The sequence below is a fragment of the Petaurus breviceps genome, unplaced genomic scaffold, assembly GCF_028583685.1.
Source record: "Petaurus breviceps papuanus isolate PSGF00001 unplaced genomic scaffold, PetGlider_PUasm1.0 174, whole genome shotgun sequence".
Taxonomy (NCBI): domain Eukaryota; kingdom Metazoa; phylum Chordata; class Mammalia; order Diprotodontia; family Petauridae; genus Petaurus; species Petaurus breviceps.
In genome coordinates, this window is record NW_027185761.1 from 73,603,184 (window position 1) to 73,627,443 (window position 24,260).

The 24,260-nt window shown below is 49.8% G+C and overlaps 1 protein-coding gene across 1 annotated transcript in view; it reads left to right on the forward strand.

Annotated features, from left to right (window-relative positions):
* The window catches only part of HECW1 (HECT, C2 and WW domain containing E3 ubiquitin protein ligase 1), a 317,313-nt gene that overhangs the window by 179,774 nt on the left and 113,279 nt on the right, over nt 1-24,260 (forward strand). Inside the window, exon 6 of the mRNA XM_069084583.1 lies at nt 13,457-13,551. Coding sequence (XP_068940684.1) covers nt 13,457-13,551 — 95 coding nt within the window. The remainder of the gene's footprint in view (nt 1-13,456; nt 13,552-24,260) is intronic.

The window sequence follows — 24,260 nt, forward strand, 5'->3', positions numbered from 1 at the left end:
CCCCTCTCTCTCCTCCCCTCTCTTCCTCCTCTTCCCTCCTCTCTTCTCTCCTCTCCTCCCTCTGTGTCTCTCTCCCTCCTCACATTTTAGGAATGTCTTTTGCGAAACCGCTCACCTTTTAGCTGCCTGTGGAGCCGCTGTCCTATTGACAGCCACCCTGGAAGTGCATTATTCAAATATAGCAGGAGAAAAGACCTCCCTACCGAGTTTCTCTTGCCCCTGGTCCTCCTCTGCTGTTCTCTTCCCAGACTCCTCTCCAGGGGGAAGAAATCTGATCAGCAAAACCTCAGGTGGAATTCCCCCGCAGGCACTGCCTCCAGCTGTTCACGGTGGAAGTCAGCATCCTTCGTTCTGTGCGTGTGTGAGGGTGAGTGTGTGTGTCTGTGTGTGTGTGTCTGTGTGTGCTCGAGTGCACACCCACCAGGGTGATGGCAGTAGCCAGAGTGAGGTTGGGGGGTGGGGAGGGATCCCCTCCGAGTGTGTGTAAGCTCCCTTTGGCCATTACATACCATTGCCCAGGGTTCAGCACGTATTTAATAGCCGCCCACTGACTCATTGACTGGTGATGATCCTGGCTCGCTCTAACAAAGGAAGGAAGAGATTGTTCTAGGACCATCCCGTGTACTCCAGGCCCTTCCACACTCTGCTGGAGGCAAGGACCCCAGCCCCAGCACCTCGGCACTGCTCATGCTGTGGGGTCCTGCTCCCCTCATCCCCACAACACAGAGCCATCTAAAGTGGCCGCAGTCTGGTCTGCTCCCTTCACCCTGCACAGATGAGCTCTGGGCCATCTCCCAGCCTCCTTTGCCTTCCTCACTGGACACTAGAAAGACGCCCTGTCTTAGTAATAGTCACATGAACAGCCAGCAAGTATGTAGCCCTTGAAGTTTTGCAAAATGCTTTAAAATATCACCTCATTTCATCCCCCCAACAACCTCAACCAGTTAGGTACTGCTCTGTCCCCATTTTATGGATTAGGAAACTGAGGCAACAGAGGTGAATTGACTTACCCAGGGTCACACACCTAGAAAGGGTCTGAGGCCACATTGGAACCTCTCTATGTAAGCTCTATCCTCTGGGACCTTATTCCAACCTCCTGCACTAATGCAAACCTGTCATCTCTGGTCTTACTGTTTTTATCACAGAAGCATATGAGTGTCCAGCAACTAGGTACCTTTCTGTGTAACAAGCCTCCAGGCCCACAAGGCCATGCCCACTAAAGGAGCCCCTGTTTGCCTCAGTCTTGGGGAAAGCTTTTTATCTAGTAGGAGAACCTGGAATGATCTCCCTGGTGGTGCTTTGTCTAACCCTGGGGACAACTCTATTCTTCTCCATTCAGGCTTGCCCCGGCACCCCTTTAGCCCCCCTCTTCCTGTGCCTCACCTCCCTAGAGGCCAGGAATAGGCATTGTTTCCAGAGGCCAAGAGAGTCTTTGCAAAGGAGGCTTGAAAGGACAGACCCTGAGGAACGTTGGGAAAGAGCAGCAGGACCCAATAGTGGCCACCATCTGCCAGCTGAAGCCCAGGCCAGAGCTGTTGGGGAAGGAGCCAGTGCCAGGCATGCTAAATATAGACAGACCATCAGCACCACCACAGACCTGCAAGTCGGAAGATGCTTGGCTCCCTCAGAGCTGAGGGATCCAGCAGCAAACAGCAAAGAAGCTGTTCTGTCCTCTCCGTGCTGGACAGAGCTCCATTGCATCCATCCCATGACCTCTGTGCCTGCCCTCCTGGCCCTCAGCCCTGCTCCCAGCTCCAGCCATTGGAGAGTTTTTTCTCTTGACACCTCTCTCCTCAGCAGGCTGCCCATGGCCACCTGTCCAGAGGCAGCAGCCCCTCGGGGGGATGGGGATGGAATGCGACAAGCTGAGCCTCTAAGCAGGATGCCCAGGGCTGTCTCACATGCTCTCCAGCTTCCAGGCACTGGGATTCATGAGGAAACAGCTGTGCTGCCCTGACCCTCCAGAAATCGCTGCCTCCTTCATGGAAATTATGCTGGTGCTGCGCTATCCATCACCAAGATGCTCCTGGATCCTCACCCAATGCCCTCCCAGTGGCAAGCAGAGGATCAGGAGCTGGGCTCTGGGGGTGGCCTTTGTAGCTGCAGGTTGGGAATAATATGGACACATGGCACTGGTGACCTCTGAGAGCCTTCTCAGCTTAGAGGGCCTGAGATTCTAAGTATCAGACTATGCCAGAGACAGGGGAGAATTGTGTGGACTGGAAAAAGCAGGGAAGGCTGCATGGAGGAAATAATTTAATACCAAGCAGCAGTGGGTGCCATGTGTATGCTGCTTTAGAACAGCAGACTCATTGGAACCTCACAAGCCTTACAAGGGAGAGGAGTTTGGTACAAAGAGAACCTGGGTTTGAGACTAACCTCCTGAGGCTCAGTTTCCCTATTTGTCAAATGAAGACCTTGTTCTGGATCCCTGTTAACCTCTGATAGATGAGGAAACAGATTCAGAGGTTCTAAGCGATTTTCATTTACACAGAAAGTAAGTATTGGAGACAAGACATCCATGCTGGTCTCTCCTGACTCCAAATCCAAATAGATCATGAAACCCTTGAGGGCAGGCACTTTTGCTGTTGTCTTTGTGCCCCCAGACTTAGCACAGTAACTGGCACATAGTAGACTCTTTATAAATGCTTGTCAGTTTATTGGTTGGTGGACCCTGTTACTTTCTCTTTAAAAAGCTTAAAGATGGGCAAAGTTTGAACAGGAAGAGAGGAGGGAGGAGGACAATGTGAAAAGAAGGCTCTGAGGCTGTCTGCTAAGATGGACATGTCGGAGAGTGGGACTGGGAGCTGCCATTCTCTGCTCACTTTGGAGAGAAAGGGGGCATCCCACGAGGAACAGAGGCCGCTTCCTTTGGCCCCACAGGGATCAGAAAGGAAGCAATGCTTGTGATGGAAATGATGAAGAGCTTGGGGTCTCTGGTCAATCTCATCTGCTTCTCACTTTTTATAAAAACTACTGGGAAAACCTTTGGGATTGTTCCATCTGCCATTCCCTTCTCCTTGAGATGGGAGGCATTTGGGCAATCATGTGTGGTGACCAGCTAAATCCCCACCTCACACACACACACACACACACACACACACACACACACACACACATCCAATTCCCCAAAGACAGAAACATTCCATTTTGTCCATATCTGTTTCCATATTGTCTCCAACATAAGAATGTGAGAGCAGGGACTGTCTTTTGCCTCTTGTATACCCAGTGCTTACCTCAGCACCCAGCACGCAGTAGGCACATAATAAATGCTTATTTGGGGGTGGCTAGGTGGCACGGTGAGTAAAGCGCCAGCCCTGGAGTCAGGAGGACCCAAGTTCGGTTCCGGCCTCAGACACTTAACACCCACACTAAAAAACTTATTGATTTGCTGACACATGGGTATTTCCTACTCTATTTGTTGTTTAGTCATTTTTAGTCATGTCTGACTCTTTGTGACTCCTTGTTGGGGTTTTCTTGGCAAAGTTATTAGAGTGGTTTGTCATTTCCTTTTCCAGCTCATTTTATAGATGAGGAAGCTGAATAAAATAGGGTTAAGTGACTTGTCCAGGGTCACACAGCTAGTAAGTGTCTGAGGCCAGATTTAAACTCAGGTTGTCCTGACTCAAGACCCAGTACCACCTAGCTGCCCCTGCAAATCCAGGTCAATTCTACAAGCATTTATTAAGTCCCTTCTGTGTACCAGGCACTGTGCTAGGAGTTTCCATTCTATTGGCAGATCTAAGAAAAAAAACAAATAGATAAGTAAATACAAGGAAACTTGAGGGAGGGCACCAGTAACCAGGCAGTCAGGGAAGCCTGGTTGTTGGAAGCATACAAATGTGTCTCAAATGGGCTCTCACTGAAGCAAGATAATTATACCACTGCCCTCTTCAAAGTCACCAGTAATCTCCTAATTGCTAAGTCTATTGACTCCTTCTCATTCCTCATCCTTCCTGACCTATCCGCAGTTTCAGACACTGTTGACCACCTCCTGGATTCTCTCTCCCCTCTCACTTTTTGGGACACTGATCTCTCCTGGTTCTCCTCTGACCCTCAGTCTCCTTCCTCGGATCTTCATTCAGACTGTGCTCACTAACTATAGCCTCTGCAAAAGTGAATTGGGGGCAGTAAAGAGCTAGTTAAGAACAAAGTTTCAGAGACTGGGGCTTTGTTCCTAGACCAAAGACTAAAATTCGAGAACAGCCTCATGGCCAGGGTCGGGGTACACCTGATGAGCTGCTATGTTTCCCTAGGGTCTTGGACCACTAGCCACAGGAGAAAGGAAGGGGAGATAACCACCCTGGACACCTAACATTTAGTTGCCAAAGTAGAGATACACAAACAAAATCCAAAAAAAGGAGCCAGCAATAAAACCAGGACCTAAAATGCACACATGTATGCAGTGTGGGAAATAGGCGAGACAATAGAAATTCCAAGTCAACAAGCATTTAGTAAATATTTACTGTGTAGCAGTCACTGTGGTAAGTGCCAACAAACAGATCCCTCAAGGGTCTTACATTCTAATGGGGAAGAGAACACAAAAAAGGAACTGAAACAGGACAAGGAAGGAAAAGATGGCAGGCAAGCTAGGGGTAGAGAAGGTCCAGGAGAGTCAGTGAGTCCAGCCAGTCATCCTGGCAAGGGGAATATGACTGGATCAGTGTGACAGAGTCAGTGGACATGAACAGGCTGCAAAATTTACCCAAGGAGAAACTCCAAAGAAGAGAAGGAGCAGAGAATGTCATCCAAGAATCTAATCTTATGACACAGAGAGAAGATAGGCTGGTCCCATGGTGAGAGTGAGCAGTGGCAGGTGGACAGCCACGGGCTCCATGGTGCCCTCCTGATCTTGGCAGCAAGTGAGGAAATGCACTGGGCAGAACTGCTGGGAGGACATGGCTGAGAACCGCCTGGGCATGACTGGGTTGTAATCTGCATTGTGGGGGGGAATTTCCAGATAGATGAGCTCATAGGTCTGTGGGAGAATTGTGGTGAGATAGGAGCTATAACTGGAGTGTGACTGTTCATGAGTAGACCTTATTTTAGAGAGAGAGAGAGAAAGGAAGAGGAGGAGGAGGAGAAAGAGAAGGAGAAGAAGAAGAAGAAGAAGAAGAAGAAGAAGAAGAAGAAGAAGAAGAAGAAGAAGAAGAAGAAGAAGAAGAAGAAGAAGAAGAAGAAGAAAGAGGAAGCTACAAGGGAGTTGGGGTCACACTGTATGTTTAGATAAATTTCTGTATGGACATCCAGAAACCAGAGAAACAAAAGCCATATTGTCCTGGTGGTAAAAGACAAATGGTTTGGACAGAAAGGGGAAATGAATTAGAAGTTTGGGGACAGATGCCTAATAGAGAACAGCAAGTCACTCAGCCAGGTCAATAATCCTTCATCACCATGTGCCCGGCACTGTGCTAGGGCCAGAAGAGAAGGAGGCTTCCTCTCAAAGCAGTGCAGCGAGGCATTTCATTTTTGGCCTTAATGAGAATCCCATTGTTCCAAAGGTAGAAGGCCTTCAGTGGACCTTCCGAAGTCACAGCTCTGGGCATCTCCAGCCATGGGCTCATAAAGCCCCTCAGTATTAGGGAGCAGAGACAATGCTCTGAGTCAGCACGTCATTGGGGTTCCCTTCTGCAGCCCTGGGCCCCGAGGTGTCAGACCAGTGGAGACTAGCAAGCTGGGAGTGGCACAAGGACGAGGGGTCAGGACTTGTCATAGGAATAGACCAAACAGAAGTTCCCCTCTTTGGGGGTCCCTAGGTCTCCATGATGTCATTCAGGGGAATCATTCACGTTTATAGGGGAGTGGAGGGCTTTACCTGAAGCCACAAGGGCCTGAACACAAATCTCATCTCATATACTCACTATCTGTGTGACCCTGGGCAAGTCACTTAACCTCTGCTTACCTCAGTTTCCTCATCTGAAAAATGAGGATAATAATAGCAACTGCCTTGCAGGCTTATAAAGCAAATCTCAAAGTGATTAATAAATATTATGATTATTAGAATTATTATTAGAGCTGGTCTTGGAGTCAAGAACCTGTAGCAGCAAGCACCCCAAGCGTCCTCAGGGTTTGCAGCTACCACAGGTTCTTGGATCTGCTTTGTTAAAGGAAAGCAACTCAAAATGGGTTAACAAGCTTACTTTAATCAGTCAGACATATATCGTTTACCTTGTTCAGGAGAAAAGGTCAGCACCCTGAACCTCAAAGTATACAGGCATAATTATCAAGACAGAAACATCAAGTAGACAGATTTCCAAACTGTCCAACCATTACATCCATACCCAGTCAACATCTGGGTTTCCACATTCTGGGTTTTTCAAAGCCGGGGGACTCTCAACAACGGCTTCCCAGAATTCAGATCAAATCACAGAACACTTCTCAAAGTGAGTCCCAAAACAAGGCTACACATCAGGGCTTATATAGCCTTCTCCTGGCTCAGAGAATGTAACAACCTTATTGACTCACTAGCCAATCAAGAAGTATCTACTGAAAAACAAGCCTCCCCCACCCCAGGCTTCAGGTGCATATTAGCCTAGGGGCAGGGAAGATCTTTAAAATTTACATTCTTATTACAGAACCTCTGAGTACAGAGAAAGTGTGTCAAACCTCAGTTCAAGCTCACACACACACTCACACACAGATACCCCCCCACACACATGGACACACACACACTCACACACAGACACCCCCCCACACACAGACACACATACACAAACACACAGACACCCCCCCACACACACATGGACACACACACACAGACACCCCCCCACACATGGACACACACACATGAACACACATAAACACACTATATTTTGACATCTGTCATCTCTTAGCACTTGCTTGCTGGCTGAGTTATAAATGCTTACACATTGTGAAGTTTTTGGAGTGTTCTCCTAAGGGACACCTAAAATAGCTCTCTTCTCCAGTCTCTTTTTTCCCTAGAAATGTTTCTGCTGGGTGAAGAAAAGCCCTCTGTCTGTTCTTCCTTCCTGAGCACTGGGGGCACACGGGGGACTCTCCATTGACCTGGTGACATCATGTCCCGACGTTTTTTGTCCCCCCTCCCCATTACTGCTGTCTGAACTGTGCCTCAGTTTTCACTGTCAAGTGAAATGAGATGGAAATTAGCCTCAGTCAGATTGGCCAAGGAGAGGATTTTCCTGCCTCCTTCTAGATTCTCCTCTCAATCGAGGTTGACGTCTCATTTGCAAAGAAAATTACTTTTCAGAGCCAGGGGGAAAGGAATGCACGTCTACCATGTATTCTGTGGCAAGTGTTTTACAAACAGAGTCTCATTTTATCCCCCTAACAATCCTATGGGGCTGGTGCTGTACTCATCCCCATTTTACTCTGAGGCAGATAAAATGAAGTGACTTGCACAAGGTCACACAGCTGGTAAATCTGAGGCTAGATGTGTGCTCAGATCTTCCTGACTTCAGGTCCAGCACTCTCTCCACTGTGGTACCACCAGTTGCCCTAATATCCATTGGCCTAGCAAAGCTCCATGTGTGATGAGACTCTTTAAACATCCTAACCCACCCCCAAGGGGGAAAGAGGACCAGGAATCATGCCCATCAGGCAGGGAACCTGACAGCTGTCTTTCTGTCATGGGAGAACGGTCATGTGGGAGAGGGATTAAGCTTGTTCATCTTGGCCCCACACAGCAAAGCTAGAACTAACGGGAGATCTAGAAGACAGGCAGCTGGTCTCAGGAGAAACTTCCTAGTCATGAGAGCCACCACCAGCGGGAGTCAAGCCAAGTCTGACAGTCAGGAAACAGGCACCATCTTGGGACTCTGGGGAGACATAAGCCTCTTCTTCCCCATGTGAACGATGGCCACCCAGGCTTGGAAATATATCTGGCCGACAGTGGAAGAGATGGGGGCTCCAGAATGGGAGACACAGGAGCTGAGAACCAGCCCTTTGATGCATCCTCCAAAAACAGCCGAGTGGAGGCTGGGCGGTACAGTCAGGAACAATGGGAAGGACCTGGCATGCAACAGGCTGCAGAAAGACAGCAGCCCCATTTCTTTGTAAAAGACGGCATTTGTCCTTTGCTCTCTACACTAAGTCCTAACGACAGAATCGAACCCCAGCCGATCACTTCTGCAGGTCAATGCCTTCTCAGAGCCTCCGGGGCAACAAAGGCTGTCCCCACTTGTCACTCCCTCACCTTCCCAAAGAGGTCGCCAGGGCATTACCTAAAAACATGGGACACATTGGATTTTTCTGCTCATTAGTGAGTTTCAGTTGTTGACTTGTCCGTTTTCATGAAAATCTCCATGAAAAGTCAGAATTTCACCAAACTAACTCATTTTTATTAATTTATTAGATAAAATATTCATTGAACATCATCTATGTCAGGTGCCCTAAGTGTGGAGAAATGGTGATGCCTGTGGGGCACCCTTAGGGATGAATTGAGTGTCAAATGGAATTATTCCCTCTTCGTCAGGATGGACCAAGAGGTCGTGTTATTTTTCCTGAGTTATTTTTTGCCTTTTGTGCCTTTGGACAGAGGGTGAGGACTGTGGTGTACTGGACAGAACATATCTACTTGTAATGAGGCGACAGCCCCAACTCCTGCACGCACTGGAGAGCAGGAACCCTCTGTGTGGCTCCTCCATCCGCCCCCCCTTGGATCTAGGATTAGCACTGAGAGGGGGGTTGGACATCTTGTAGTGCTATAGGTCCCAATCCCAATGGGTGTGTTTCCCATTGTCATTATCTGTTGACAACATTTAGTCAGCCAGACCCATAGCTTTAGGAAAAACGTCTATCTTTACTAAAGTGAGAACAGTTAGGACAAAACATCTCACCAAAAGTCTGGGACATGCCTTCCTGGAAAGTGGGCTCAAGTTTAAGGTGCACATCTGGCAGAAGTCTTTGGTCCTTGGGCTGGAGCCCTCCATGTGTTCAGGAAGACCTGAGTTCCAATCCAGTATCAGACATTTACTAGCTGTGTGACCCTGAGTGTGGGGAAATGGCAATGCCTATGGGGCATCTTTCAGGATAAACCAAAGGCCAAGCTGGATTATTCCGTGATCATCAGAAGGGACAGGGGAGGAAACTGAGGCAAACATTAAGTGACATGTCTAGAGTCATACAGCTAGTAAGTGTGTGAGGCTGGATTAGAACTCAGGTCTTCCTAACTCCAATTCCAGAGTTCTCTCCATTGCACCATTCCTCTGGATTTTGTGCAGGACCCTTTTGAAGTGATGGAAATGCCATAAACTTAGCCTCTACCCTAGCTCCAAGTGCAGGGCTGGAAGGGGCTTTGGAAGCTCCTAATTTTAGAGCTGAGGACATGAAGACATTGCACAGAGAGGGGAAGGGACCTGCGGGAGGTCCCACAGATTTGCACCGTTCAATTCCAGTAAGGACCAGTTTGCGACCCCAGAGAAAGGTCTGGGTGAGACTCCCCCTGAGGAGGAGCAGTCATCAACCAGTGCAGGGAATCCTGAGGGCCACAGATGGGTTTCCATAGCACAATCATGTTCTGTACATCATTTGAATTCAGCTCAGTAAACAGCAGCCCCACAAACTCAACCATTGCTGAGTATCAGGTGTGCTGCGTGTGCCCTTAATAAGGGCCTTAACAACTTTGGAATTGGGTTTAAGTGGAAAACCATAGAATCATGAGGATGTAATTAAAGAAAACCAATTTTCATGGCAGGAGGGCGACTTTGGTTCAATTAAGGAAACACTGTTTGGTGGTATGTGAGGGCCCTGTCAGTTTGTCCACGTAGGGGATCTCTCCTAGCTGCCGGCAACTGAAAACTGCCTGTAATTTGTAGTCTTTCCTGGGGCTGTGCAGAAACTAAGTGTTGGTGGTGAGATGTGAACCCACATCTTCCTGAGGCGCCGAGTCAATGCAGTGCTGTGCCCATCCCTGAAACCCTCCCGTGTGAGTGTGTACATGAGGTGCATGCAGACTTCTCAATGTGGCATCCTCTTTCCTGCTTGGGTGAGCAGATGGAAGGGCACTGGGCTTTTGTCCCCTGCGGCTCCCTTCTAATGCTAACGCTGGACACCTTTATCTCTTGTCTCTCCTCTGTTGCCTCTGACGGGGCCAAAAGACGACAGTCAAAGATGCCTTTTTACAAGAGTTTCCCTTCAATAAAATGTCAGGAGGGGCCCTTCGAGATTTTTGTCAAGCAGCCAATCAACCAGCATTTATGAGGCACCTACTATGTGCCAGGCACTGTGCAGGAGGGACAAGTACAAGGAACCAAACAATTCCTCCTCACAAGGATATAATAACATTTGTCATGAAAAACAGTGTTTATATGCCTGCCATAGAAGGTCTGCCACTGAATAGCACTGAGGGAGAAACTATCACTCATCTTTGGAAGGAGAGGAGAGGAGAGGGGATGGGCTTGGCCCTCCTGCACAGTGCCTGGCACATAGGAGGTGCGAGAGGAGAGGAGAGGAGGGGAGGGTGGGAGAGGCGGGGAGGGGAGAGAGAAGGGAGGGAGGAGGTTTGGAAGGAAAAAAATCAGCATTGGATAGAGTTCATTCTAATAAGGGTTTCCAATCAAAAAGGCTACAGACAAGCCATTTTAGGACATTTGGTCTCAGTTTTCTTATCTGTTAAATGGGGCAATAAAATCTTCTGTCTCTGTGTTCTAGGGCTGTTTTGAGACTCAAATGAGACACATACAAAAGTTCTTTGGAAACTCCAAAGCACTGTCTTCCTGTCAGTCATGGGCATGACCAGAGGAAGACCAGGGAGAGGTGGCTGGCATGCCAGCCATCTCCTCCTTCCTACCACCCATTCATCAGACACACAGACTAGGAGAGGAAAAGCAGAGAATTGAATAGAACACTAGCTCTGAAATGCTAAATGATCCTACTCTGTTTAAACCCTGGCGTTGCCAGGTTATTCTACAAGAAGTGGGGCTTGTGGCATGTGGGATGAGAGGAAATTGGGTTGAATTGGCCACAGTAAGTGGAAAGAAAAGCCCTGAATGACAAAGTCACTGGAAAAAATGAGGCTTGAAGCTCTCACATTATCCCAACCTCCAGGTACCTCCCAGCACCTGCAGCTTCAAAAACACCGCTGCTGTTGAGCCTTGGGCCTGGGAATGCCCAGTGCCAGGCCATGAGAATGCAGCCCGGCTCTGAGGCTTCCTGTCCTTCCCAGAGCGGGCAAAGATAATACTGCCGGCATTTCTCTGTGAGATCTGAAGGCAGGCCCCCCTCTGGAGCTGTGGAATCTGCTGTTGGTCTGAGGCTTGTCCCTGGATGAATTCTAATGTTTGCTGATGATTTAGGACAACAGGACTCTGGGAGCCTGACTGTGATTGAGACAGTCCCTCTGAGCTTTGAGTCCCTCCTTGACTCTGAAGGCTGAAGCTTTGAGATCACTTCTCTTTCAGGGTCTCCCCAATCCCAGCACTTTGGACAAGGACATTTCCTTTGATTTGGCTGTTTGATCCAGGCCAACTAAGCCAGGTGCTTGGGGAGGCACCAAGTTTCCTGGAATGCCCCCCTCCCTGGCTTCCCCCAAGGTATGTTTGGCAGACTGTGGAGAGGCCACCTCTCTACAAAGTGGTCCTTGATCCCCTGGCAGTGAAAACTCCTTCCTCTGAGCTTTGCCACCTCTGGTTCTGCCTCCACCTTTGGGATTTGTGCTTGAGCCTTGTGCCCCTGACATGAAAGCATTAGCGAGGCAGGGACCTGTCTAGTCTTAGCCTCATTTCTTCCCTCAAACTGGGCTCGGGGCATCACGTAAACATTATTCCCGGCACAGCACATGGTCATGCTTAAAAGTGCTCATGGAATCAGCAAGTCTTCAGCAAGTATCTGGGTGACAGAAGACAGTCTAGGTGCAGGGAATAAAGTGTTGGAAGTGGGTCAGGAAGATCTGAGTTCAAATGCTGCCTCAGACACTTTGTAGCAGTGTGACCCTGGCAGGTTTTGTGTGGATGGTGGTGCCTGGGAGGAGAGAGATGGAGAGAATACTATGGGCAGAGGGGGAAGGAAGGGCATTGCAGGCATCAGGGACAGCCAGCACAAAGGCCTGGGGAGGAGAGACAGAGCAGAGGCAGAGGCAGCCTGGGATGGCTGGATCACAGGAAATAGAGCTGTGTCAGGAGAGTCCCCAGCGAAACACAGGGGGTTGTCTTTTATCACAGAGGCCTCGAATGTTGGCTGAGTCGGGATTCACAGGGTCAGATCTGTCCTTAAGGGAGTTACTTTCCCATCCGTGTGAGAGACGGAGTCTGGCAGATCAGGTAGGAGGCTTTGTAATCGTCTGGGTGAGGGGCAGCTTGTTCCTGAATGAGAGGAGGAGGCCAGTGAAGGAGGGGGAGGCTTTGGACAGGAGGCTGCGGAGGCAGAAGTGGCGACATCTGGGCAGTAGGGGAAGGAATCCCGAGAGATATAGCCAAGAACTTTGAAGGAGGCTGTGCCTTTGGCAGAAATGGGAAAGATGGGAGAGGAGAAGGTCTGGGGGGGAGGCTACGAGTTCGGTGTTAGACATGTTGAATTTCGGGTGATCTGGGATAAGGAACTAGGGTGCCGGAGATGGCCTGGGACTGGATTGTGATCTGGGGGAGCACAGAGAAGAGATTCCAGCCCAGGAAAGCTAAGGGGGTGACCAGGAGGGAGAAGAGAAGAGGGTCTAAGGCAGAATTCTTGGGAACATTGACGGTAAATAGGGTGAGGTGCAGACGATGAAGCAGCACAGGAACTGAGGGGAAGCCAGACAGAGAGAGGACAAGCCAGCAGAAAACCCTCTGCAGGAGAATGTATAGGAGCGGGGAGCCTTCTTTGCTCCAGAAACAACTGGGCTTCTTGCTTTTCCTCACACAAAACCCAGCATCTCTGGACTCCGGGCATTTGCACAGACTGTGCCCCTTGCCTGGAATGCTCTCCCTACTCGTCTCCCTCTTCTTGGGTTTTCTGGGCTCCCCCTTAATCCTGCTGCCCCCCCTCTGTGGTCCTTTCTGATTTACCCTGTCTCTATCTTGTGTGTTATTTAGTTGTCCCCCACCCCGTTAGAGTGGGAGCGCCTTGAGGGCAGGCGTTGCCATTGGCCTTTCTTCATGCCCCCAGTGCTTAGCATGGTGCCGGGAACGCAACAGGCTCTTTTAATAAGCGTTTATTGACTGGCCAGTCAAAAATGCCAAATGAAGTAGAGAGTTAAGGAGGAATGAGACTGAAGAAAATACTGTCAACTATTTGGGGCAGGGAGGGCAGTGTTCTTGAGCTCTGAGCAGATGCTGCAGACTGGCCCGGGCTTCCCTTACTGTGGGCTGATCCCAGGGCTGGGGCCGGGGGAGAGGACAGGTGGGGCCCATTTACAGCACCCTCACTGGCCACGAGGGGGAGGCAGAGAGCTGTGATGGAAAAGTTTGTCCATTCCTTGTTCTTTTTTAAATACTTGGCAATTGTGGTCCAGGGCGGGAGCCCTGGGACCTCTAATCGCAGCCCCCGCTTTGTTCTCTTGCAGCTGAGACCAAGATTTGCTTCAAATACTACCACGGAGTGAGTGGGGCCCTGCGGGCGACCACCCCCAGCGTGACCGTCAAGAACTCGGCAGCTCCCGTGAGTCTCCCCTGAACGCCCCTTCTCTCCTGCAACCCTCCTCTGCCCTTCTCCTGCTTCTCATGTTTCCTTCAAATGTGAATGGCCCCAAGCATGGGAGAGCAGGGAGAAAACCAGCCTGCTGCTGGACATTTTAATGCAAGCCTCTTGCTCTTTAAAAATTAATAGCAACAGTGACAATAACAGCATTTCAGTGGTTTTACCAGCTGGGAAATGCCTCTTCTGTGGCAGGCGTGGTGAGTCTCAGCAATGGCAAGAAATAAGGTATAGTCCCATGAGACATATTTTTCCTTCAAATTGCCCTAAAGTCTTCAAGACCTCACTTGTTCCCAATCTGCCCTTCCTCTACCCCCTCCCAGGCCCAGGCTTGGCCTGGAGTCATTGGCCAATCCAGCTCTTCTGAGGGGCCCACTGAATTCTGTATGCAGGTATCCAGGCTCTCGATCCCTTGGAGGGGCAGCTCCCCCAAGACCGTGTCCTCCCATTGAGCAGGATGTGAAAATGCTCCCAGATCCTCACAACCAGAAACCATTTCCCATTCCCCAGATTCATCACTCTCTACTGGTTGGGCCTCCCTTTTCCTATTGATTCCTCATTGATAAACAGTCTTGTCTCCAAAGGGTGAGCTAGGTCTGGTTAGACTCATAGTGGATGAGGTCGTGGATGTACCAGGGTCATCAGAAGTCCCACTCAGTGGCCTCCCCTCTTACCCACACACACCAGAAATCCTCACTCTGACACAGCCAGAGAACGGTCACCCAGCCTGGGTGTAAGGGGTTTTGTAAACTGTCAGAGCCTATGTCAATGCCAGCTTGGCATAGGGCACCTTAGAGACAACAGAGCATGGTGGGCAGGGTGCCAGACTGGAGTTTGAGAGCCCTGAGCCCTGCCACTAAGGCCTCCTAGCTGCCTGGCCACGGGCAGAGCTGCCCCTCAACAGCTGCCTCACTTGCACTGGGGGTTACGGTGCCCACCACACCTCCCTCAAAGGGCTCTGAAATGAGATGATGAGACTCTTCAAAGATCATAGATGACTTGGTCCAGAGGAAAGAACACAAGCCTTGGAGTTGGTGAGCCTCCCTTCACTCAAGCCACCCTTATTACCTATTAGTCGTGTGACCTTGGACAAGTCACTTCTCCCTGTACTCTCAAAATGCCATAAAAGGAGAGAATCAGTCAGACCAGATCTTCTCTAAAGGCCCTCCCAGGTCTAAGTCTCTGATTCTATCATAAGGACTCCAAAGGGAGTTAATAAGTTAGCATCTGCTACCCCATTTCACTGGAATCCTATGATCGAAGATGGTAACTGGACCTGGGCAACGGCCCTGGTATAGGGAACTCCCATGTGATGAAATCCCCTCTGAAAATGCAGGTTGGCACTTTTTTTGATTTTCAGTGATTTACCATTGGTCACATAGCCAGTATTTGTCAATCAATAAACATGTATTAAGAGCCTACTATGTGCTGGGTGCAATGCTAAGTGAGGTCAGAGCCAGAGAGCAGAGACTTTGCTATGATAGAAGTTATTACTGCCACAATCCAGCATACCCATGCCGCACACACTTGTGCCTGTAAAAGAATCCCAATGATAAAAATCACCAAGAATAACGCCATCAGTCAAGCCAGCCCCCATCCGGCTCAGCATTCGGAGACCCCCCCCATCTCTTATAAAGGGAGAAGGGAATAAGCATTTGTTAAGCATGTGCCCATCACTGTCGAAGAACTTCACAGATATCTCATTCTCTGTAAGAGAGATGACTCCCATGACGTCTGAGTCAGATGCGCTGAGAGGATCCATTCAGGATGCCCAAGAACGCACCCTTAGGGGCTCACACACTCAAGAAACGGAAGCTTTTGTAACATTGGAAGATAAGGTCTTCGAGCAGGAAATGGCATCCAAATCTCAGAACTGCAGAATTTCACAATTGGGAGGGAAGTTGGAGACATCTGGGCCACTGAGATCTGAAGCAAACATCCCCTACAATTGGAGAGTGGCCATCAGCCGTTGCCTGAAGGCATCTGGGGCAGGAGATGGCCAGTCCACATTGAGACAACTTTCCTTACAGCAAGCTTAAGCCTCTGCCCTGTTACTTTGTTCCATGGAGTCTGGTTTTGTCCTTGGGCCCAAGCAGACCAAGTCTGAGCCTTCTGCTGGACAGCACCACGTCAAAACCACTCCTCTCCCTTTACAAGCCCAGACAGTCCCAGTCAGTGCCTTGGCCCAGTCACAGAGTCTGTGGTGTGGACCCCCACAGGGGTGAAGGTGAGAAGCAGAAATGCTCAGGCTCAGAAAGGTTTGCTGAGCAGCCCTTGTAAGCCCCCCTCCTAGTGGGAGATGACCTGTCAGTCAAATATTGTTGGGGGCGGGGGGAGTATTTCTGAGAGTGTGGCAGGAATCTCCTGTCTTCCCGATTAGGGAATCCCTTGTGAAGCATTTGATGTCAGTTCTTCTGATGGCTTCCATTCCTCTTTTTCAGTCATGACCCCAGGGCTCATGTGCCTTCTACTTCTTCTCTGGGCAACCCCAGACTTTCATCCAGTCCTTCCACAGAAGCAGCTGCCAGGGCAGCTCCCTCCCCTGCCTGCAGCCCCATCCTCCCCCTTCTTCAGACCCAGCTACTGGAAATGCTCCTGCTGAGCCCCTGCCCCATCCTTATGGCTGAGCCGGTGCCTGGGGCACAGAGCAGGAGGCTGCCAGCGGGCCCAGGGCTCTGGAGGGTCCCTTGGATCCTCAGCAGTGTGGGTCAAAGTGGCCCTCCCTCTTCACCCTGCCCATCCCCTTCCCCCCACAGCCAGCCTAATAAGGCCTCTCCTGAACTTAGCCATCCTGGCTCTCAGAGACAGACATGCAATCCTTCACTGGGCCAATATGTAATCTCTCAATCAGCAGGTGATTATTAAGCATCTGCTCTGTGTCAGGCATTGTGCTAAACTCTGGGGGTACAAAGAAAAAAAAGAAGAAAAAGAAAACCAGTGCCTGTCCTCAGGAAAGTTCCATTCTAAAGGCAGAGAGATGCACATCAATCAGAAGACAGAGGATGTGGGGTTGACCCAAGGTCAGAGGTTCCTTATGGAAGATGGAGTTTAAGCTGGCCTAGGGGAAAGCAAGGATTCCAAAAGAAAAAAGAGTGCATTCCAGGTGGGGGGTACAGCCAGGGAAAAGGCTCAGAGATGGGAGATGGCATGGCGGGTGTGAGAAATGGCAAGTATGGCCAGAGGAAGCCTGGAAGGGACTGGGCAACCAAGAGCTCTCCCTGCCAGACATGAAGTGGCTGTTTGGTCCTGGCACCAGAGCGTGCCTCAGCTTGCACACCATTGGTAGCATGATCCTTGAGAGGGAGGCCAGGACCACAGCCTCCCCATCACATGCCTCAGAGAAGAAGGTTGGTGAAGGCCTGGGGAAAGGAGAATAGAAACAAAAGGGGTGCCTGGTCCCCTCCTCTGCTCCCTGTCAGAATCTGAGCAGGGAGGTTTTCCACTCACTAGTGGGTAAGGGATTGATAACCAACTGAAGCCTTAGCCCTTGTGGGAGCCGCTGGACAATGACCAGGGGAAACGGTGAATAAATGAGGCTCTCTCTCCCGGTGAGGTGGCGCACAGCAGGCAGCCGCATACTCTGCCTACGTCTAAAGGACGCCCTGCACGGTTACTATCCTTCCAGAGAAACGCTGGAGATCTTTGTGCGGTCACCCCGCATGTCCAGAAGAGTCAGGTTACACTTTGTAAAACTGCTGTGAATTTCAGTTAATTCTGTGATTTTCTAAAGGTTATTGAAGATAGCCTTGGGTGCCCCCAGATTAGACTGGCCTGGAGGGAGCTGAGTGAAGGATTGTAAACCCATCATCTCACAGAAGACACTGTAGGACCTTAAAGAAACTACTTTGTCTTGATCATAGCACAGCTTGAGAAGTGTTTGGGGAGGTAGGAGGTTGAGATGAGAGACACACTCTGCTTCCTCTCTCCCTCCCTTCCTCCCTCCTTCCCTTCCTTGCTGCCTCCCTCCCTTTCTTCCTTCCTTCCTTCCTTCCTCCCTGCCTCCCTCCCTCCCTTCCTTCCTCTCTCCCTCCCTTCCTCCCTCCTTCCCTTCCTTCCTGCCTCCCTCCCTTTCTTCCTTCCTCCCTCCCTCCCTCCCTTCCTCTCTCCCTCCCTTCCTCCCTCCTTCCCTTCCTTCCTGCCTCCCTCCCTTTCTTCCTTCCTTCCTCCCTGCCTCCCTTCCTCCCTCCCTCCCTTCCTCCCTCCTTCTCTTCCTCCATCCCTCCCTTGGCTATCAGGATTAAGTGACTTGGCCAGGGTCACAGAACTTGTCAATGTCTGAGGCTGGATTTGAACTCAGGTCCTCCTGACTCCAGATCCCATGCTCTGCTTTCGAGGAATGCAATAGAGAAACAAGACGAAAAGTTAAGAGAGATACAGTATCCATCCAGGGTGGCTAGGCGGTGCGGCGGAGGGAGCGCCAGCCCTGGACTCAGGAGAGCCTGAATTCAAATGTGACACTTGATACTTAGTAGCTCTGTGACCCTGGGCAAGTCACTTAATCCCATTATTGGAGCGGGGGAGGGAGGGAAGGAGGGAGAGAAACAGAGACAGAGAGAGGGAGACAGACACAGAGAGACAGAGAGAGAGAGAGAGAGAGAGAGAGAGAGAGAGAGAGAGACAGAGAGAGACAGAGAGAGAGAGAGAGAGAGACAGAGAGAGAGAGAGACAGAGAGAGAGAGAGAGAGAGACAGAGAGAGAGAGAGAGAGAGGGAGTGTGTGTGTGATATAACAATTGCCCAGGAGAGTTACCGAGAAAAATACTTGGTGAGGTCCCAAGGGCAAGGCTGCTGTTACTCATTCACTGCCCTCCCTCTCACAATGTAGGCAGCATTCAACGTGGGTCTGACAGAAGAACTTCAGTGGGTGATGCTAGAAAAGGAGATGTTTCCATCCCTGGGGTAAGCACAGGCTTGGAGGTGGAGAGCCCAGAGCATGTGGAGAGGCAGAGTACAGCTGGAGGGGAGCACAGAGCCCATGTGTATGTAATGAGAGGCAAGGCTCGAAAGAGAAAGTGACGCCCCATTCTTGGGGTTTTGCAGGCCAGTCAGAAGAGTTTGAAGTTCACTCGGGACAATAGGGAGCCACTGAACATCTTGAGGAAAGGAATGACCTCACCACATAATAATGACATTAGCTGAGAAATGATGAAATGAGCATGTTTGGTCTATGAAGTGCTTTCTATATATGGAACCATTCTTCTGCTCAAGACAACCCACGAGGGAGATCATCCAGGTAGCTTCATTCCCATTTTACAGAGGAGACAATTGACTCAGAGATGGCCTTTCTCCTGGACAGACAGAGCCCAGATTCCTCCCAGCTCCAAGCCCAGGGCTCTAGCAGTGATATGCAGGACGGGAGTCAGTCAGTAGCATTTGTCATTGTTCCCAGCCATCCTTCTCTGTGGCCTTGTCGCCCTGCCTGTTCTGCCATGCCAACAGCCTCCTGTCCTTCGAGAGGGCACTGGGCTGGCCACGCTTGATTCCCCCACTTCTCTGCACCCCACACTGGGATCTCCCCCAGCCCTGCTTTTCAGCTCCCATGAGCACAGCACTTTCCCTCCTCAGAACTGAAGTCGATTGGGGGCGGAACATGCCCTTCTTCTTGCTTGCCTTCATGGCCCCAGTGCATAGCAAGACATGTGACAGACAGTCAGTTGTTTAATGAATGATTGTCACCCTGATCTTGTCCGCTGTGTGCTGGGCGCTCTCTGCCCAGTGCTGGAGAGGCCCTCTGACAGCTCATGGTCTAGAGAACACAGTGTGTGGCTTGACTTGGTAGATGGGAGAAGAAGCCAGATCACCAAAACGCAGTGTGGACAGGGCGGGGGGGGGCACTTCAAGAAGCAGCAAGAGAAGACATGGAGGGATGATGGTGTTAGAGTAGGAAGGGCACAGGAAGGCAGAGATGGCATGGCATGGGGGAGGGGCTACTGAGACTGCTCTACCCCAAACCTTTGGGGGCTAGCAGTCCTGGGAGGCTAAAGGTACTTGAAGCACCTGCAAACAGGACCTTCCAAAATTAGGAAGTGTGTGACAGACAGACAGAGACACAGAGGCAGAGAGAATTAGAGACAAAGGGAATCGGAGAAACAGACTTAGAAACAGGAGAGAGAGAGATGGAGAGACAGAGGAAAGAGAGGGAGAAATAGAGAGAGAGATAGGGACAAAGTGGATGAAGAAACACAGAGAGACAGAGACAAAGATGTGGAGGGAGGGAAAGACAGTCACACATACAGAGAGGCAGAAGGCAGAGACAGGAAAGAGACAGAGAGACAAAGACAGATAGACATAGAGAGACAGAGACAGATACAGAGACACAGAGAGACAGAGACAGAAAGACACAGAGACAGAGAAAGAGAAAGAAAAGATGGGGGGGAGAGAAAAGATTTAATGGAAACCATGAGGCACCTGGATTATGGGGAAATTCCCAGCTCAATGACAACCTCATAAATTTAGTGTAAGTCGAGGGTTATAGAGCCCATGGGTTACCAAGGGAAATTTTCAGCTCAATACAAACATGCAGACCTATCAAAATGATTCCTCCCTAATGAAAATAGAATTCTCAAACATAATCCTCCCACGTAAGGCACACAATCACTCCCGAAAGGGGGAGGGCCACATTCTTCTTCTTTTGGTCCCAGATGGGTTTTCCTGGACACAAGACAAGCAGACTCCCCAGCTTCTGACAGAAAGAAAGGTTAGCAAAGGACTCCCAGCTGGCCCTTTATGCCAGCCCAACAGAGATCCCCTCTTCCCCCCACCTCCTTCTCTGCACAGCTGCTGGGCTCCCTGCAGCTCCATCCCTGAGAAGAGGCAGGCAGGGCAATGCCCAAAGCTTCTGCTCCCCTGATGATCCTGAGGGAGAAGAGTGTGGTCCACAGAACAAGCCCTGCATGCTGCACCTGGGTCCCTGCCCACAACCACCAGCCATATCAGGTCACCTGCTCCTGATCTCACTTACAGCACCTTTCTGCCATTGCAGGTTAAGCTCCTTGAGCACCCAGCACAGTGCTAGGCACATAGTAAGTGCCTAATAAATGCTCACTGTGGGATTGATTGATGGGATCCAAGCCCACTCATCCTCCTCCTCTTCCTCCTCCTCCTCCAAGGGCAAGCAATATCTTACAGGACATTGAGATGGCCATATATTTAGAGCTAGGAAAGTCCTCAAAGGCCATCCAGCCCAACCACCTCCTTTGGCAGGTGAGGACCCTGAGGTCCACAGAGGTGAATTCACTTGGCCAAGGTCACCCAGCTAGTCAAGCCCCAAAGCTGGGCCTGTAACGTGGTTCCCCTGGTTTCATCTCAGCACACCCTTTCATATCATGCTGCCTAATTTTGAATATTCTAAGCCTGGCCTTTCTGAGGCTCAGGGTGGGTGCTCAGCTTGGATCAAGAGGGTCCTGCCCCAGAAGAAACTGAAAGCCACTTCCTCATCCCAATCTACTAAACTCCTTGGGGCCCACGACTTTGAATCAAAGGGCTCCTGCTCCACTGTGGTAAAAAGCTCCTGAAATCCTGAAGCCATTAGGCTTCCCAGTGCCCTCTTTCCAGCTACCCACTGCCCTGCTAAAAAGAGGAAAAGCACAGGTGGTTATTTTTCATCCTTCTCCCAGTTCAGAAGAGTGGGAGGCATCAGTCACTAACATCAGTAGTACCAAGGAGGCAGGCTCGTAACAGTTGTGAGTGTTTGTAGACAGATGGGATGGGCCCAGTGAAGCATGGACTTGTAGGAAGTGAGCTCCCCATGGGAGCAAGGGAGCAGAAAGAGGGATTAGCATTAATGAGGACTAGAGACTCATCTTCTGTGACTGGAACAGAGGAGATACTGGGTAATGATGCTGAGGATTGAGGACCAGAGGAGAGGGGCTGAGGGAGCTCATGTTAGAATATCTCCAGCTTCTCAGTGATGGGAGTTTCCTAGAAAGTAAAGAAGTGTTATACATATGAATACATGTAACATATATGTACATGTATGTTTGTTTAGGTGTATGTGTACACACACAATATATAATTATGAAGCCCAGAGACACAGACCAACATGCCAGCTCTACCATTACCTGGCTGTGAGATCTTGGACAAATCACTTTGCATCTCTGAGCCTCAGTTTCCTCATCTGTGAAATTGGTGGGTTGGACTAGAGGGATCTCCCACCCTTCCAGACAAGCTTATGCTTCTATGACATAAGCACGGGCCATCTTTTCAGCCAGCCAGTCCCCTGGCTTCCTTGAAGACTCAGCTCCCATGCCACCTTGGGCAGGGGCCCTCTCCTGCTCCCTCCAGCTGCTCGTGCCTTCCTTCCAAGGATCTTCCCTCTACTTGTACCTGCTATAGGTGCCAAGGGCTTTCCAGGTCATCCCATTAGACTGGGAGCTGCTTGAAGGCAGGATTGCCTTTTGTCTTTCTCTATCCCCATTGCTTAGCACAGTGCCTAGCAAGTAGCCTGGTCTTAATAAATATTATTGATTGAGTGTCTGGATTAGGCTCCTAATGTATGCCAGGCACTCACTGTACCAGGGTATGAATCTTCTAGCTATAGCAAATTACAAAGAGACTCTTTTGTGGCACAGAGGGGTTGCAATCCTCTGCACTCAAAGGAGTTCTCGACAATGATGTCAAAGATCCCTGAAGTATTGATTTCAGAGAACTCAGACTTTTCCTTGGGCTTCCCAGACTGATCACACATTACTCCCCTTCACATAGTCTTTGATCTAGTCAATCTGGTCTTCTTGATGTTTCTCATGCATCATCTCCCACCTCCGTACCTTTGCATAGGCTGTTCCCCCTGCCTGGGCTGTTCTCCCTCAGCACCACTCCATCGAATATCTGGTTTCCTTTCAAGCTCACGTCATGCTATTGAGGTTGTTAGCTACACCCCCCCCCAAATTCTTCCGTGTTTTCCTTTTTTGGGGATATTTCATTCTTGTCTTCGTGTTCTTATTGGCTCTCAGAGTACAGGGCACACAGTAGACATTTAACAAATGCTTTTTCATTGATTAATTTGACAGAAGCCTAGAAAATAAAACACACCAAAAAATCCTTAATTTGGGTCTTGAGGAAGTGAATCCAGCACCATAGAGAACCAGATGCTTTCTACTCTTGGTAACAAATAACATAAGGACTAAAAATGGAAAAAAAAAACCAACATTTTGCCAGCCCAAGAATAGTTTCTAGTAATTTCTATGAAAAATCGTGAACCGCGGGAAAGCTGATGATTCTGCCTTAGCAGAGTTCAGAGGGGCAGTCCTTGGAGCCAGGAAGGCCTGAGCTCAAACCCTGCCCCCAATCTGTGCTAGGTTACTATGGCCAAGGTAGCTCCCCTTTCTGGGCCTCCGCTTCTTTATTTGTACAATAGGCATAACAGCACTGAGCCCACAGCGTTGTCGAGAAGATGCTTTATAAATGCTGGATAGTGATCGATGATGATGATGATGGTCATGGTGATGGTGATGATGGTCATGGTGATGATGATGGTGGTCATGGTGATGATGATGATGCTCATGGTGATGATGATGATGCTCATGGTGATGATGATGGTGGTCGTGGCGATGATAACGATGATGATGCCTATTCCCATTTTGAATATGGGAAAACCAAGGTCCAGGGAAGGGACTGGACCAAGGGCACATAGGTAGGAAGAGTAGAGGAGCCGACAAAAAAGGTTCCCTGCCCCCAAGTACTTGGCCCATTCCATGAGACAGAGCTGCCTCCACCTTGGCTCCGTAGTAAGCACCTACTGTTTGCAAATCACTGGTCCACCAGCAAGAAAAGCCTTTGTCCTGGTTGCTCAGAGCAGACAGGGGTGAGGAGGACTTTCACATCCCCGTCCACAGATCGTTGTTCCTTCAGCACCCCCAGGAGCCAGGCAGTATGCTAAGCCTGAGCTCCAGGGGGCTGTGAATCATTCCCCAAAGAGCTCTGGATGCTTGGCATCCTAGTTCAATCTCCGAGCCTCAGCTCAGTGTTCTGCAAAGCTCTGCGTAACCCCAGACTCCCTCCTCCATCCTGAAGGAAGTCTGCAGAGCTTAGATGGAGTTGTGAATCCCCCTCTGGCACATTTCCTCTCTTCAAAGTGGTTTGCAGTGTTCTCCCCCAGGGAGGCATTCCAGGCCTTGCGTTTGATCAGTGGAAGCAGCACCAAACCCTATGGGTGACAGATAATTAGTGAGAGCTTGAGTGCTTTAAATTCTGAAGTTTCTGCTTTTCTGCTGAAGAAGCCCCAGAAATATTTATTTATTTACTTCAAGGACATCAAAGGGCCCGCACAGTTTACTTGGGCTTTGGAAATCATTTTGGAAATATTTACAGACCAGAATGTGGATGCATTTCTTGACCAAATTTATAAAGGTTAAGATAGAGTAAGATGGTTTGGTCTTTTTGTGGAGGGTCAAGGGGCATGGGGGGACAGGAAAACTTGTCTCCAGCTGTACAGAACTCCACATGGTCAGTGGTGAGGTAGGAGAGAGTTTCCAAGAATGATTGGAGATGAACTTCACCCCCTGGTAGACTAGTCAAAAGCTCCCTGCTTGCAGGGTTGGCTTCATTTCCATCATTGTGGTATCCTCACTACCCAAAACCATGTCTGGCACAGAGCAAGCCTTCGGCAAATGTTTGTCGAATGAATGGTTACATAGCAGTAGGATATGTGACCAATGATAGCTTAGAAACTCCCCC